Source organism: Dendronephthya gigantea, unplaced genomic scaffold (genome assembly GCF_004324835.1).
Source record: "Dendronephthya gigantea isolate DGI-Jeju-01 unplaced genomic scaffold, DenGig_1.0 000077F, whole genome shotgun sequence".
In the NCBI taxonomy this organism is placed as follows: Eukaryota; Metazoa; Cnidaria; class Anthozoa; order Malacalcyonacea; family Nephtheidae; genus Dendronephthya; species Dendronephthya gigantea.
In genome coordinates, this window is record NW_021163087.1 from 183,205 (window position 1) to 200,702 (window position 17,498).

A 17,498-nucleotide genomic window follows, 5' to 3' on the forward strand; every position below is an offset into this window, starting at 1 on the left:
ATATATATTAAAAATTATGTCAATCGATGCAATGCGAAAAAATACCACAAATATCCCTTCAAATCAAGGTCAATATTCACTACATGCATGTGGACTACTAATTATATATAAATGCTGTGTATTATATTTGATATATAAATTAATATTTTCAATAAATTATTTGTAATATTGTTAATGAATACAAATGCTGGAACTGCTCTAGCATCGCATGCATATTACTTTATTAGGTCTTTTTGTTTGTTCATGCAGCTGTTTGTGTGTCGTTTTTGTACAATTACAATTTACAAAGGTGAATTATTGGAAATTCTGGCCTCTGATTGGTTGAAAGAACTCGGAATATTCGATAATCACCTGAGTGAATTGTCAAAATGGCGGCGAGTGATTTCTTGTTGGTGACAGATGAAGAAACAACGAAAGAAGCGAAAAAAATGGCCCAAAATGATCATAATATTATTTCTAATGATACATCGTTTCATTTAAAATTTTGGTGACATTCGTTTACGGTTGAACAATTCAAACAATCATCTTTGTAATTATACAACGACATTTACATCACCTTCAGCAAATTGTTAAATATCACAAGATTTTATGAAGAACTTTTTCATTCAAAAAAATATATCGCAGTCGTGCATGGCATTTGGTAAATTCTTTCCCCAATCTTCATTCAGGTGAAGGACTGCGTGGTGTGGATTTTGGTGAATTTATCAGGTGACTTCATTGATTTCGTTCGTAGAATCGATAGTTTGAGGTTGTTCGTAAAAAGGAGAACTCGACTCACTGGTGCAGTCCTTAGAAGGATCTGTCTTGTCAACAATGTAATTCGTGTTATCATGAACAAAATTCGTGCTGTCTTGAAAGAGATCCGTTTTGTCGCCAATTGAATTCGTTTTATCATGAGCCAAATTCGTGCTGTTCTGAGAGAAATCTGTGTTTTTAACAATAGAATTTGTGTTATCTTTGCCTAAGTTCGTGGTGTCTTGGATGGAAACCGAGTCACCGTGGACTGAATTTACGCTGTCCTGATGGTGATTGACGTTACCCTTACTGACTTCCGCATCCGTATCCTGATCAGGGTTTAAATTGTCTTTTAAGGGACACTGACCTATATCCCTTGTGTTGCTGGAGTGTTTAAAAGTTTCCGTGTTGTCCTGACAATTATCCACGTCATCATGAATAGTCTTCGTGCTGTTTTGAATTGATATTGTATTGTCCCTATCACAAATACCATCATTCATATCCTGTTTGTTTGCATGGCTCACAACCTCACTTATTTCACTTGTTTTGCCATTCAATGATATTTGCAGGAGCGTCGAAGGAGCAGAAACAGAAAATTTTGTATTTCTTTTAACGTTACGTTTGTTTAAAGGTTGTTTTCCACGCTCTAAAAGAACATTTTCAGTACCATGTCTGCTTTTCGAGTTCAATACTGCATCGTTTGTAGTAAAGAGAACATTATTGTCATTCTCGCTTTTAGAAACGGCATTTTTATTATTTCTCTGATTTATTTCACCTCTTGAACTCCTTATGGAAGGTGGTGGGCTTCTTAACATCGACCTTGATGTATTGGGACCTGGAATTTGACATTGAAAAGTCTCAGGTAAGACATCCAAGTGGTTGCTATAGCAACTCCAGTCAAAAACCAAGCCCCCTTCATCAACACTTCCGGTATAATTCCCGCCAAAACCCGAATCCTGATCATCATCTCTGTATGGCGGGAAATTTTTCTTCATATCTTGATTCACTTGTGTTTGGGGAACAGATGACAGATTGTGCTTGGGAGTATGTCCAGAATCAGTGTTTGATATTTTACGACCTTGAAAAAGATTAACTTTCGCCTATACAAAAAATAAGATAAAAATGTCTTGAATAATATACACTTAATGTATGCTCCCGAGGGAAATAGTGAGTTTTGTTTTCCCAGGAGTCTGAATGTTGATGAAACATTGAGGGAAAACAAAACTCACTATTTCCAGAGGTAGTGTACATTAAGTGTTTTGTTACATCGGAACAAAAACATACATGTTACACAATTTCATTTAAAAACTTTATTTTGTTATGACAAAGTGCGGGGGCAACCATTTTACACTTGTCTCCATGGCGGGAAACATTGCATTTATTTAAAGTCACGTGACTATGAATGAACCAATCACGTTTAAAATACACAGCACCTATATAACAAATCTAAATTATATAGACTTGGGTGATTTCATATCTCTGTTTCCAAACCTACCTTTTCAATCTCTGTAATTTTGATACCATCCAATATAAGCTAAATTTATAAAACAAAAAATCAACTTAGGATCATAAATTAGCGTTATTCAGCTGAAGCCAATCCATTGAACTTAGTGCCCTAATGGACCATCTTTTGATTTAGGCAACAAAAAGGTATTATCTCCTAAAAGTTGATACTATTGTTACTAAAATTGCCAAGATTGGCTGCGAAATATTGTAAAGTGCGGAAAATATAGCCATGCGAAGTTGGTAATTTTGTATACTTTTTACTAACTAATTTAGTCACACGCTTTCGCTGGGCTATATATTTTCCGTACGACTTGACATTTTGTAGCCAAACTTGGCAATATATACTAATTTCGGTATGCTCTTTTTAGATGTTGTGCATGTGATTTATTTCATCATTTCATTTTAGATTTCTTGTTACCTAGATCACAAGCTGGTCTATTAAAAGGTCAATTTCCTCCTTAGCCAATCTTAAGGTCTGTTGACAAGATCCAATTTTGTCGGATCCATTTCATTTCTGATGGATGCTTTATAGTCTGTTGACTTGCAATGTATGTGGGCATAAAATCAATTAAAGCCAAATGCAGCACTATACTAAGTTATTAAAAAACTACATTGTAGTAGAAGTCAAGTTCAAGTGAATTGGATCCAACAAACTTGGATCGTGCGAAAGGGCGTTTAGTGAACCTGAGTTTGAGTAACAAGATTTCATGGAAGAAAATAGCTCACCTCTCTAGCTTTGAGTTGGCAAAATACTTTAATTCTGTACGATTTTGCAGCAACACAAGGATTTCCTATATAAAGAAATGGATATATTTTATATAACGGGTATTCTGACAAAGTTTTAAGCAACAAATGACAAATCTAGTTGAAGTGTTTGTCAAGCTTGTTAATCGAACTGTCTGCATAGGAATCAGCGAAAAAACTTATCAACTATAGAAAAACTTTCTTTAAATGTCTTACGCATATGATAGGTGAAGACAGAAATGATCTATATTGGAGTTCTGATAACGATTTCTAGCAGTGTTAATTATTTTATTACTGCATACTGTTGTACATAGCAGCTACACCAAAACAAGGGCGTAAGAAGCATCCAGAGGTTGGGGGGGCACCAGCTTCTAGGGGCACTTTTGGTTAATAAAAATGACGGTTAAAATGGTTAATAAAAATATATATATAGGGACGGTTTGATTCAGGGACCGCCGACCGCATAGCATTTTTCGTATTTCCTGGGCTTCGTACTGCTAGGGGGTCCATGCTCCCCCGAGAAAATTTTGAGATATATGCCTCTGAAATGGCCGCAAATCCCTCTCAATTTAAGGATTATTGGGAAATAGTAGATACTTTTTTCTTTCTTTTCGCTTTCCAAAAAGGCTTTTTTTTCACAAAAAGGGCACTTTTGGTCCCTTGAAAAATCTTGGGGGGGCACGTGCCCCCCCCTTCCTACGCCAGTGCACCAAAATGAATTCCGAGTCGTTGTTTGGGGGTCTTTCTAATCACAAAACGCAACGTTTGAGATACGATTCCCAAACAAAATACTTAAGGCAAGTTTCCACTCAGGAAGAATCTCCTTTGGATCGAGACGGACACTCAGGAAAATTTCCTCTGTCGGTGAGTTCTCAGGCGGCGTTTATACAAAGGAAGCTTTCTTGTCCCGTCCGATCTAAAAGATAATTTTCCTGAGTGGAAATTAGCCTTTAATATAGGCTAGCTGTCGGAAGAAAAGAGGAAAATAAGGCTCAGCTCGCTGAGTATACCTGTTAAAGCCAGTATTCGCAAGTGCAGTAAGGATGATATCTTCACCAGTTCTTCAATCGCTTTAACATCGTTATGCCTTACATCAAGTTCTACCAATCCTCGCAAACATTCAATACCTTCAAGAAACAGGAAAATTTCATGAAAAATATTGGACAAATGCATGCGTTAAAAATTCTAACTTGATAATAACAGACGTTTGCTTAAAATAACGTTTATCTCTCGAAATAAAACATAAATATTTTACTGAACTGATCTGAACTATTATCGAACTGATGCAGTTAGTTAACATATTTAAGCACATCCAATTACGTTTGCTCTAGTAGTCAAGAACAACATGCAATAACCCTGATTGTTCAGTCGGCATCGGACCGGTTTAAAAAAGTAGTTGACTCTTCAGAGAAGGTACACATGCAGCTTATAACCAATTAGCTTCGTGCATTTCTAAGATTAATATATGATTCAAACTCCAAATGTAGTTAGTTTTCATACAATATGAAGGTTCATACAAACGTCCGCGTTGTATACAGTATGTTGAAGAACCCGATCAAAAGTACATAATTTGGAACTTGGACGATATGTTTCATAACACTTTTCTGAATAATAATAATAATAATAATGCACTAACCATCAAGATTTTGTAATTTATTGTTTGTAAGAAGTAGTGACTTCAGGTTGCGAAGATCCTGTCAAGAAAAGCAACATTGATGATGATCATGATGAGGTTTTTATTCATCACCCCCCACAGGGGCTTTTCAGAATCAATTTACATAAAATAAAATACTATTTTCCTCTGAATAGTTATAAAATCTAGTACTGCGATAGTCTCATGAACTCTTTTCTCATAAATGTTGAATACCATATTAAAATTTATAAAAGTCATATCAATGTTCATCGAAAATCCATCGAAAATCCATCTCTCTATATATAAATTCACTCAGCAGAGTTTTTTCTCAAATTAACTTTAAAACTACTTATGCTATCACATAACTTAAGGTACGGAGGTAAATCATTCCAAAGTTTTACTATACGATACTGAAATGATTTCTGACCACTTGCGCTTCGAAAAAGTGGGACGTTTAAACTATCAGATTGTCTTGTCGATCTGCAAGTTATTCAATGTGAAAAAAAAAACGTACGGCCAAGGTAATTTGTAAACAAGCAAGCAATGCATGGAATAGGGAATACACTTTAGAAGTTCGCGAAAAAAAAAGCATGCACAGCAGGAAAAAGCCATTTACATGAATCGTCACCCCCAATGCTTCCTGATCTCAACAGTAACCCCCATTTAGTCATGAAAAGTCACGTACCCTTGAAGTGGCTGATACATAATGAATCTGATTGTAACTCAAGTTAAGAAATGTTAACGTGGATGACGTTAATTGTTCCAAATCCAAGTGGACAAACTCGTTGTGGCTTAAGTCCAACTAAAACAGATATTAAAACACTATTCAATTTTCAGAAAAAACATTTGAGAAAGTTATTCTTGAGAAGGGATGGTAAAGAGCGTAGAGGCAAGTCATTGATGGATAGGAAATCGCATATGGTGGACTTGTTGATCTCACCTGCTCCAAAGATGGCAATAGTTTCAAAGAATGATCCAATGTTGAAATATTATTGTGACTCATATTGATGTGAGTAAGGAGTACCCATGGCCGAACCACAACACTAAAAATAACAATATTAATATAAAAAGCAGCTGAACATTTCCACTTGTCAAGCTCTGGGCCCCTTCCTCGCGTTAAAAATCTCTTGCTGGGATGGCTATATGTATATATGCGTTGAGGAAATGTCGCGATTCCTCTGCTGAAGCATCGTGTTCAAGGTTAAAATAGGGTATTTCTCCTCAAAACTAAGAAAAACTAAAAGGTACTGCATGCATGACCTAACAAATCACACCGATTGCTTTAGGGGCTGTTTATATGAACCCGGTTTCCCGAGATTCGACGAAGCGTGAGAGGACTTTGAGGTATTGAAATAAGTCTTCATGACACCGAACAAGGACATGCTATTGTTGTGGTGATTATACGACTGCCAGGATCATGTTATCTGCTCATTTTAATACCTCAAAATCATCTCACGCTTCGTTGAGTCTCGGGTAACCGGGCTCATGTAAACAGCCCCTTACAGTTCACAATATATTACCGATTGTCAGTAAGTTTTGTTGTTGACATATTTCGCCAAGACTCCACGTTACTAGAGGCTTGCTTAATCTGCAAGGAGAAAAGGGAACAATATTATATATTTTTAATAATTTAATATTTCTAGTAATTATTACTTTATCACTACGTGTATGGTCTAGATCAAACGTTGCCCTTTTCTTGCACTGAATCTAATGCAAATGAATTAAAGTCTTTGTTTTTGAGCTCATTTGCATGCATTAGGTTCAGCGACGTTTGACTTTAGGCCTAATACTTATATATTATACTGGTCCAGTAGAATAAATGAATAATATAAACTGAATTAAAATAATATTATATATGAGACTTACAGCACGTTTCTGCATAGCACAATCAACCAAGAACTCCTAAAAAATAAATTTCAATATTTTGCACAAACAATACCACACAAGTGAGTATAGCTCAAACAACATGCATAAGATTATCAAGTTTCGCTTTGTCTGGATAAATTGGCGTTCCGTTGAGTCTCTCTCTCTCTCTCTCTCTCCAATTATCGTTCTAGTTACGGCCCTGATTGCATTTCATTCTGTCCGAAGATGACTTTGAAATAAAGTGGAAAATTTACAGTCTCAACCTGTGTTTTGTTTGAATCATTTATTGACCCTCAAAATGTCTTGTCTTTCCGGAATTTGTTTTTTACTTTACACCTAGAAATATTCTATCACATCAGCCACCTTGACATGTTCACGACACTCAAGACTAATTAATTATTAGTCTAATAATACAATAATGAAATACAATACTAATAATACAATTTACACATCATCAAATAGCAGTATAGTTTGGTATGTACAGTAGCTATACAAACCTTCATAGAACTGAGACAGTGGGATAATGTTACATGTGTCAGCTGTTTCTGTATCCGAAATAACCCATCTATCACACTGATATGACATTTTTCAATCTGCAAGGCAAAGATTCACTGCATCACCCTATTGGTCCAGTTGTATTTAAGTACAGAGAGATTACTGGAATTTTAGAGTGTTTCCAGAAAATTGCATTAAAATCGCACTAAAAATGCAGCTTCAATATAAAATATGACCGTTTTGACCATTTTGGCCGCTTAAAGAAAAGTGCCCTATGTGTTGGTCCTGCGTGTATCTTATAATTACAAATTCAATTGCCGACTTCAAATCTTGGTCAGCCTTTCTTCTATCAAGCAGAATAAGGTTATGATGGGCGGCTCATTCAGCAAAGCCCAGCATGCGTCATGCCCTGCTGCATGTTTCTATAGATTAGCCTTACCTGTAACTTTGTTAAGGATTTAAAAAGTGAGATATCAAAAGCTTGATTGCTGATCAATTCTTGACATGGTGATGAACGACTGGAAACTCCACTGACACACAAACTCTCTAACTCCTGAATAAAGCCGTAAAGATGACCTAAATCGACCATATTGTCGCCTGGGTTTGAGGTATCTATCAAGAAATGACACAATTAGCTACAATTAAAGTTGTGCTGATAAGTATATCGATCTCTTTTCCACCCACTAGTGTAAATACTCTTTCCACAATAGAGAGTTTACGTCTTTACGCCGTATATTTTGCTTGAAAAAACTGTAATTGTTATTTTACTAAATAAATGTACAGCGTAATTGCACAATTCATGCAACATCACGGTTGTTTTAATGCATGGCCAAAAAAAATTATACTATCACTTACATGCAGCAGGAAATGTACAAAAAAAAACTTTCCACAAGCATGACAATAACAGAAATAGGGAAATTGCTGTTTGTTTAATAGTAAAATATCATGTTTTACCTGATTCTTCAATAGCCATATGCGGTAGTTGCAATTGTCGCGTTATGCAGTACATTTGAGTGGGAGAGAACGTAAAAATACCACCACTTGCCAGAATATTTCGTCCTTTATGTAAAAGAACAAAAAATATATGTACTAATTAATAATTAGTCGAAATTAAAGCCATTGCATGACTTTATGTGTTTTCGAACTGCTGTCCTTCTCATAGAAGTAAGGAATTTGTGGCAGGGGGGTGGTGGTCGTGAAGGAAAACAAGTACCATATGCACGTCTTTCCCGGCATGCATTTTAACTTTTTTTAAAAAACAACAACACAATATTATTAACATACCTTCCTTCTCTAAAACTTTAGCAAGCTGTCTTGTCACACAAAGAACATCCTTAATTTAAAAACAACCAATTAACCTTTCTTGGTTTTCATGGAGGGGATGATTGAAATTTGGGGAAAACGAAGCTGTGCAAACATACGATTAAGTTGAAGACATAAACGAAAACGCTGTGATAAAACAATCGAACCTAAACCTCTTTTGTCGTCCAACGCAGTGCCCTCGCTACGAGGCTACAATGAAGTTGCGTTGCTTGTTGGAAACGGTGATAATTCAGGTATGAACAAAACTCCGATAAGGATTTTTGGATATCGTTTATCAACCTTATTATACATATGTAACTATATGGATATAGCGAAAACCCGAGTTTGCGCCTATTATACATAACTATTGATATATAGATATATAGGATGTATAACGGTATACTGTACGCTGATCTGGCGATTTTTTTACGAGATCCAGTCAGATTATGATTTTATTAATAATTACAACTGCAGCTTTGGTTAAAAAATTGCTTAAATGCATGGTCAAACTGACACGCCACAATACCGCGGGTATAGGAACAATTTGATGCTTTACACCAAAATTTCAACGTGTGTGTGTATCAGAACATATTTTAAATTTTTAACATCGTATAACATCGAACATACGTGAGTTTGGACATTAAGAAACTGGAATAGTTCCTGAGATTCAGCAATATCATGATGACTAGAAAAAATACAGTTTTCATAATTAGTGCATGGTTACTAATCTTTTATACCACATGGCTATAGACACCGCTCCTACTGTATAAATGTATAAATAGACCCATGTGGGATAAAATAGACCATATGAGGGATGGCATGGGATAAACAGTCAGGAGATTTAGCCGTGCCGGAATGAAATGGTATGAAAGCGAAAATGAGGCGATTACAACGACAATAGACCATTCCTGTTGTATTTACTTAACGTTAACGTTAATCTTTATAATTCGTTTTCGACTTCACGCAAACCACCTTAAAAGTAAAACGTACTCTGGAAACAGCTGGTGCCACGTACTGGATGGAAAGCCTACAAAACTTGCATTAAAATATATAGAGCGATAAATGAAGTATCGCTGATAAAGGCGGGAAATGTGCCAACGCGGCGCCATCTTCCTTCCCAGGTTTGGAAATGTGCGAGGTTGTTTTCGTCTTTTCGAGCGAAAAATTGCAAGGATAATACTTTTTTTTATCTGATAGCTTTAATTTCAAAGAATTCAAGTTTTCTGTATAGTTTAAAAGTTGCCGTCTACAGGTATGGGCAAAAATCTGAGTAGCAGCAACTTTGTTTTGGAAACTGGTATTTGAAATATCGTCGCAAATAAACGTCGCTCTGACGCTCTTAAACTCTCCCAAAAATAAGGTAAGTATTCTTCTAAGTTCCCGAAAATCGTTTTTCATCTTGAAAATATAGTATATATTATGTATGTAGATTTGTTTTAGGCGGATTTAGGCCTTGCATTAATTTTTGTACATGTATTTTAATATAGTCGATAGTCAGTGTGTTTTCGGCTTCCGGCCTTCATCAACTTTTAATTTTAAAGATGGGGCCCGAGTTAAGTTTACAGATTAAACTGGTCGAAAACCACATTTCCCACCGCTTGGAATTGATGATCATTCTTATATTGGGGCGTACATGCATCATTTCTGGCTGTTATGAAATACATATTATACACCAACATATTGAAGAAAGGTCAAAGGTATCATTAAATATGTATAAAGAATCATAAATAACTGTTAATTCCTTCATACTACAGAAATAATTAAATAATTAAATTTGATATATCCTTCATAAAAGTCTGTTATTTCATTTCACCAATCATCCTGTGTGTACAAACACACCACTACCACTACCCAGAGCTAATTAGTTTAATTTTATTGCACGATTTTCAAACAGCAAGGCTAAGAGTGCAAACAAGGAATGCAAATTCCTATGTTAGACACTCCTTTAAACAGTTAAATTTAACAATTAAATTTAACATTTAAATCATCAAATTGAATTTCTCACCTGTTGATAAGTCTTTGAAGATAATGTTCAAGAGCATTACGTCTTTTCTCAAGATGACCCAATGACATATTGGAAAACAGTTTCTTGGTTGGCAGCATGTCACTTGGAATGTTGTATTGTTGGACAAGCTAAAAAAATAAAAAAATATGAAAACATGCAGTTGATTATTTCACACACCAGTTGCTCAAATGCCATTTGGCTTAACTCTGGGTTAAAGCAGATCTTAACATTGATTTTTTAATTCGCTTGTTTACAAGTTGAATATCTTTTTTCATAAATATTTTCTGGACTAATGGTTAAGTCATATTTCCCAAATGTTTAAAATGAACAGTGGTTTAGAAGTATATGAAGTATAACACATGTACAGTAACACTGGATTGAAATTTGAAGCAGTATTTTGGATTCATATTAAAACAAAACAAAGAAAAACAGTGAAAAACAACAGCATTTTCACAGCCATCGATAAATCTTCCAAACCTAATTCTACAACTATTTTTTCATTCGTATAAAATTATCCAAATCAATACTTACATCAACATGAAGAGAATGAAATTCTCGATAACGACGTAGAATAAACCAATGATTTGACTGAGTCATTACATCAATCTTATAAAGCTGTTAAAAAGATAAAAATACAAGATGTTCAAAATAGCCAGGGTTATGTATTTATTGAGCAACAAACAAGATTGTGAGTGCATGTAAAAATTAAACTGATCATTTCTCACATGGTACAAACACAGTATTTTGGGGGCACAAAAAAACATGTCTCTTGCATGTGAAAATTATTAGTCAAATCACCAAATATGAGCTTCTGCAATATATGTTTATGACTAAAAGAAGCATTTTTTGATGGCCAAAGAAACAAACCATCATAGGTTAGAGTCATTTATAGTATTATCCACAGTTCCTCTGATTATTCAGTTTATAAAGTCTTTTGTGAACACAATCAAGATACAATAAATCATCAATATTCTAAATTTACTTATTATTTTCCAAATTTTCCAAAATCACCTCTTAGTATCTTATTGTGTATAAGTGCATACTGTGCATTGTATGTTTAGAAAACAAAAAGGGCACTTTTACTGTTAAAATGAACAGTAACTAGTTTGTGTGCGATCGAGGGAGGGCATACATTGGCATACAAATGGCATTGTCCTAGTTAAAAAAAAATTGTGATCCTGCATAGCCCCCAGTTCCAGCCAGCATGATGTGATTAGATCAACTGCCCCGGCAAGTTCCATTGGAACTTACAAGTTGAAAATTTATCAATTTTAATATTTCTGTTTGAATATATTTGATGTGTAACCAATATTTCCATTGCATTTTCAGTGCAGAACAACAAATATATTGTAAATGTTAAGGCAGAGAAATATGAAGCATTCTTTCATAGCAGCAAAAATATGTATAGCATGAAAATATTGAAATTAATAAATTTGCTATGAGTTGAGTCCTAGCTGACTTGGTAATAGTAACTTGCAATTTAAGTACCTACCTACCAGTAGGTAATTCAGTAGCTAAGACTTACTAATGGCTATTAGCATGTGGATATAGTACAATATTTACAAATTCATAGGAATTAACACAACACCAATGTGATTATCAAAGTTCTTTTTTTATTAAGGTCAGTTCACAGAATCCAATTTTGTTGGATCCAATTCACTTCTGATGGATGGAAATGGAATATAGTCTGTTATTGATAAGCAGTACTGCATTTAGCTTCAGTGGATTCGCATGCTGCTCATAAACATTATAAAACAACAGACTATAAAACATCCATCAGAAGTGAATTGGATCCAACAAAATTGGATCGTGTGAACAGATCTTAATAGAACCCGTATTTACCATAAAGAGTTTTTAAAACAATTTTTTAAATCAGAAGATGCCATTATAAACGCAGTGACTGACACGCAAGTTAAATTGCAGTTTCCTTTTATACATACACCGTACATATACATCTAAAGTTAACTACATAGCACTACAGAATTCAGGCTATCAGAGGTATTGAGAACTCGATCCTTGAAAATCAGAGGTCTCTTCTTCGAGAAGGATATATTCATCGGGTGAGTAAAATTTCAAGCTTTTTAGTAAAATACGACGGCAAAGACTTACAGCATGAGAGGACGGGACATCTCTCTTCCATACTTCACGTATTACAATATGTTTTATTTTCGTGCGAGATAATCTACATTCAGCCTCTCCACTGGATGATGTCCTTGTCAATGTTCGTTCATTTCTCCACACAGAACCGCCAGCTGGCGGCAAATATGATCTTAATGAAGCCATTTGTGAATGAAAATGCCAATCCTTTCCTTCAAATGCAGCTACATTATGTCTTGCAGGGGCAAATATCGACAAGAAAATGACTTGCAAAATTTTTGAATAAAATGTTGAGAATTTATTTGTCATTACCTGTCCTTGGAAAAAAATTGTTTCGTCATCCCCCCCCGACCTCTTTTTATTGTGGACGGATACTTGATGTAAGAAGAAGTATAATAGTTACAAAGGTTCAAACTTCAGGTGCCGGTTGTCCCCCCTTATAAAACTCTTCTATTAACTACATTTGTATAGTTAAATCCTGGCTTACTCGAAATACCTGCCTCTGATTGGTCAATTCTGCTCTTAACTACAGTTGAATGTTAACTTGTCTTTCATATATACAACTGGGCCCAGAGGCCCCAGAAGAATAAAGCTATGGTAAAACCGAAGCTTGTTTTGTATGAGAAACGTAGCTCACAGGGGCCACCCATATAAATACGTAAATACCAATCCACAAAAATTCAAAACACAATTTAAATATTTCGAAAGGCACTTTACATGTTTTCAAACGCACTTTAAATATGTGCCAACACACTTTAAAAATTTTTAAACGCACTTTAAGTTTTCCAACACACTTTAAATTTTCCAACACACTTTAAGTTTTCCAACACACTTTAAGTTACTCAAACCACTTTAAATATGTTCAAACACGCTTTAAGTTTTTCAACACACTTTAAATTTTTGAACTCACTTTAATTACATGCGGGCTCATCGCATAATTACGCGCATGCGCAAGTCAAGGTTACTTTATTTTCTTTTTTATCCTGTCGTGCGCGGTGCGTTTTTTCACTCAATTTAATTGAACTTAAAAGTTCACAGGAAAGCAAGGAGTCGAAGATATAAGCAGTACAGGATTGATCATTATGAGTTGTGCAGGGTGCGGCAATGCTGCGGGTGATGCAGAAACGTCATGTGAGAGAAAGAGACTACGGATCTTATTGTTAATTATTTTAACCGTGGATACCCATATGGAGCAACCGTTGTTCTTCTAAATAGTGCTGGTGTATCGACGTCTTTAAGAACACTAAAACGTCGTTTAAAGTCGTTAGGTTTAAAGCGAAGGGGGTAGGTCATTGATGATCAACATTTACGAACAGTAATTCAAGAAGAAGTTGAAGGAGCAGGAAGGCTGTCTGGATGTAGAAGTATTTGGCATGCTTTGAGGCTTCGCCACCATATTAACGTTAGTCGTCACGTCGTAGCGAAAATAATGAAAGAGATTGGGGGTTGTCCTATGCGCATTCCGTACAGACTGTGGAACTGAAAACGTTCTTATGTGTGCCATGCAGTGCTATCTAAGGTCAGATGGTAATGATGAATGGGCTGGGGAAAAAGCTCATGCATATAGTTCATCTCCAGCAAACCAGAGAATAGAGGCTTGGTTGTCATATTTACGACGAAACAGGTCAGGCTGGTGGATTGACTTCTTCCAAGACATGATAGAGCAAGGAATATTGGAAATTAGCAACACATATCACATAGAAGCATTATGGTATTGTTTCAACAAGATACTTCAGGATGATTTAACTAAAGTGAAAGACCACTGGAATACCCATTATATACGCAAGCCCCAGAATGAAACAGTGTCTGGAATTCCTGATGTGCTGTATTTCCTTCCCAGGGTACTTCGCACCCTGCACAACTCATAATGATCAATCATGTACTGCTTATATATTCGACTCCTTGCTTTCCTGTGAGCTTTTAAGTTCAATTAAATTGAGTGAAAAAACGCACCGCGCACGACAGGATAAAAAAGAAAATAAAGTAACCTTGACTTGCGCATACGCGTAATTATGCGATGAGCCCGCCGCATGTAATTAAAGTGCGTTCAAAAATTTAAAGTGTGTTGGAAAACTTAAAGTGTGTTTGAACATATTTAAAGTGCGTTTGAGAAACTTAAATTGTGCTGGAAAACTTAAAGTGCGTTTAAAAATTTTTAAAGTGTGTTGGCACATATTTAAAATTTAAAGTGCGTTTGAAAACATGTAAAGTGCCTTTCGGAATATTTAAATTGTGTTTTGAATTTTGTGGATTGGTATTTACGTATTTATATGGGTGGCCCCTGTGAGCCACCGTACGTTATGCTCTGTTGAATACCCAGTCTGCCTGGCGACCACGTAATGGAACTTGATGTAACAAAATTAAAAGTTAAAACGTACAGTTGGCGCTTTCTCGAGGCGTATTCTATGGTCTACGCTATTGTATATTACGAAAATCACTAAACTGCAGACACTGCCGCTATGAATTTCAAACGGCGGTAGACGTTTGATCATTCCAAATTCAAATTCGGTTAAGTCATGTGATCAAATCGGTTCATCGTTTTAGTCACATGACTTCGTGTTATTGTTGACTGTTTTTCTAATTTTAATTTACGCGCGAATCTTAGCGTGCAGGCGGTGCAGCACTGTACAAAAATAAATACATTTGGACGAACATATGACCAAGGAAAGGCCTTAAGCCGGTTTTCCACTAGCGATATTTTTCGCGCGAAGCGACTTTATTCCTTTGTATTTGATTAATTTGTTCCAGATGGTTGCAGTTGAGAGCCCTGGGACAAAAGTAAAATATCGATTCGTGCGAAAAATATCGCTAGTGGAAAACCGGCTTTAGACAAGAATGAAGAGCGGTGTGGTCCTTTTTCTTGAATAATATGTATAAATTATTTTAAGCTGAACCAGAGACATGTTTAGAAAGCAAGAAAGATGAACAAATAAAGTCGCAAAATGGCGAAATGATTTTAGGGTGTGAACCGATTTGATCACATGACTTAACCGAATTTGAATTTGAAATGATCAAACGTCTACCGCCGTTTGAAATTCATAGCGGCAGTGTCTGCAGTTTAGTGATTTTCGTAATAATTTGTATTTTACAATCGGTATACATACCTGAATTTGTATGAAAGTCTTAAGATCTAAGTACGGTGGCCCAGAAGTGCAAACACACGCACAAATTGAAATACACACGCACAAATTGAAATACACACGCACAAATTGAAATACATGCGCACAAATTGAAATGCACAAACGCAAATTGAAATACATGGACACAAATAAAAATACACGAACGCAAATGATAAACGAACGCACAAATTGAGATACACGCACACAAAACGAAACACACGAACACAATTCAAATACACGAACGCAAATGGTAAACGCACGCACGAATAGAAAACACGTGCACTAATAAAAAACCCACGCAAATTCAATTCGCATACACGCACACAATTTGAAATACAACGCAACTAAATAATTTCAAAAATGTTTGTTTCCGAATATTTGAATTGTAATAATATATAGTTAACAAGCTTTACGACAGAGTTTAGTATTCGAGAATGGAAGCGGCGATTCGCTATTATTTTAATAAACAGTACAAATACCAAACTATATTAGATTGCTTGGAAAAGTTTCATGACATAAAAATATCCAAAAGGACCCTTCTCAATAAGCTTAAAGAATATGGGTTAGGCCGAAGGAGGTATAACGCCAATGACGATCAGGTAAGGGAATGTATTCAACAAGAGCTCGATGGCAACGGGAGGCTACTGGGATACCGGGCAATGTGGAGGAAACTTCAGTCTCATCATGGAATATATGTACGTCGCTTAACAGTCCAAACTATTCTTTCTGAGCTTGATCCTGAAGGTTCAAGACTAAGAAAAGCCCATCGACTACAGCGTAGGGAATACCTAAATCCAGGACCGAACTACAGCTGGCATGCTGACGGGTATGATAAACTAAAGCAATTCGGTTTTCCCATACACGGTTGTATAGACGGTTTTAGTAGAAGAATCATGTGGCTTGAGATTGTCAGAACAAACAATAACCCACACGTTGTAGGAAAGCTGTTCCTTGATTGTATAAAAGAGCAACGAAGTTGTCCAACAGTTTTAAGAACAGATAAAGGGACAGAAAACGGCATAATGGCTACGGCCCAATGTTTCTTGCGTCGTAATCACGTGGATGGCCAGCGAGGTACAAATGCTCATCGTTATGGGTCATCTCATACTAATCAACGGATAGAAGCATGGTGGGCCATGTTGCGCCGTTCATGGTCGTCTTGGTGGATTAACTTTTTCAAAGATCTGGCAGCCACAGGCGTTCTGGATACAAGTAACGAAATACATCTCGAGTGCCTCTGGTTTTGTTTCGTAAAAGTTATGAAGAAGGACCTGAAAGGAATAAAAGAATCATGGAATACCCATTACATAAGAAAATCGCGATACTATACCGCACATGGAATCCCTGATCAACTTTTCTTTCTACCCGAGTCTGTTGGTGCCGAAAATTATCAGAAAGAATATTTACAACCTGATATGGATGAAGTTGAACGTTATATCGCCACAGCAACCGAAGACGAATCCCATCAAATCTACCAAGAGTATTTTGAATACAGTTCTGCCGTGTTAGGATTTCAGGAGCCAAACACTTGGAGAGAATCCCTGGCAATGTTTCAACGCTTGATTGGGGTTGCCGAGTAATAGAATAAAACTAACGTTTAAAAAACTTTGAAACAGTTGTGTTAAATCTATTTGAAGTGTGGTAGTATAATACACAGTGGCTTGAATATCAATCGTTATCGTAGGGTTAAGTTGTCATCATGTCGAGGAAAAAGGCAGCGGGATAAATCCATGCCAGAAAATATACGACGTAGTCTGTTGTAACACCCAGAAATTGCAACTTTTAATCAATTTTAAGATTAGAAAATGTGCAATGTAAAAAAATCTAAATTAACATAATTATAACTCTTTAGAGAATTTCATGTCACCTCAATACCTCGTAATGACAAAAGTTGGCGAATTGTTTTTTTTAGTAAAATAAAAAATGCTCTCACTCGGCACCAGCTACAGTGGTCCTTTTTGAACTTCCCTCGCCCAATGTTAACTATCATTCTTCT

The 17,498-nt window shown here is 35.9% G+C and overlaps 3 protein-coding genes across 3 annotated transcripts in view; 2 read left to right on the top strand and 1 right to left on the bottom strand.

The window, feature by feature from the left end:
* On the bottom strand, positions 1–12,729 carry LOC114532097. Its single transcript, XM_028553684.1, has 17 exons — positions 12,396–12,729; positions 10,818–10,901; positions 10,287–10,414; positions 8,909–8,966; positions 8,264–8,312; positions 7,934–8,038; positions 7,419–7,591; positions 6,982–7,077; positions 6,485–6,520; positions 6,139–6,206; positions 5,559–5,661; positions 5,304–5,420; positions 4,622–4,679; positions 3,996–4,112; positions 2,968–3,032; positions 2,231–2,269; positions 1–1,835 (listed from the first exon to the last, which is right to left on the bottom strand). Exons 1-17 carry the CDS (start codon positions 12,690–12,692, stop codon positions 705–707), a joined length of 2,724 nt encoding a protein of 907 aa, XP_028409485.1. The 5' UTR covers positions 12,693–12,729; the 3' UTR covers positions 1–704.
* Positions 9,105–17,498, top strand: part of LOC114532101 (aflatoxin B1 aldehyde reductase member 3-like) — a 19,132-nt gene continuing 10,738 nt past the window's right edge. Inside the window, exon 1 of the mRNA XM_028553687.1 lies at positions 9,105–9,641. The gene's annotated coding sequence lies outside the window, so the exon portion shown is untranslated. The remainder of the gene's footprint in view (positions 9,642–17,498) is intronic.
* LOC114532100 lies at positions 15,761–17,137 on the top strand. Its single transcript, XM_028553686.1, has one exon. The coding sequence runs from the start codon at positions 15,937–15,939 to the stop codon at positions 17,080–17,082; it is 1,146 nt and encodes a 381-aa protein (XP_028409487.1). The 5' UTR covers positions 15,761–15,936; the 3' UTR covers positions 17,083–17,137.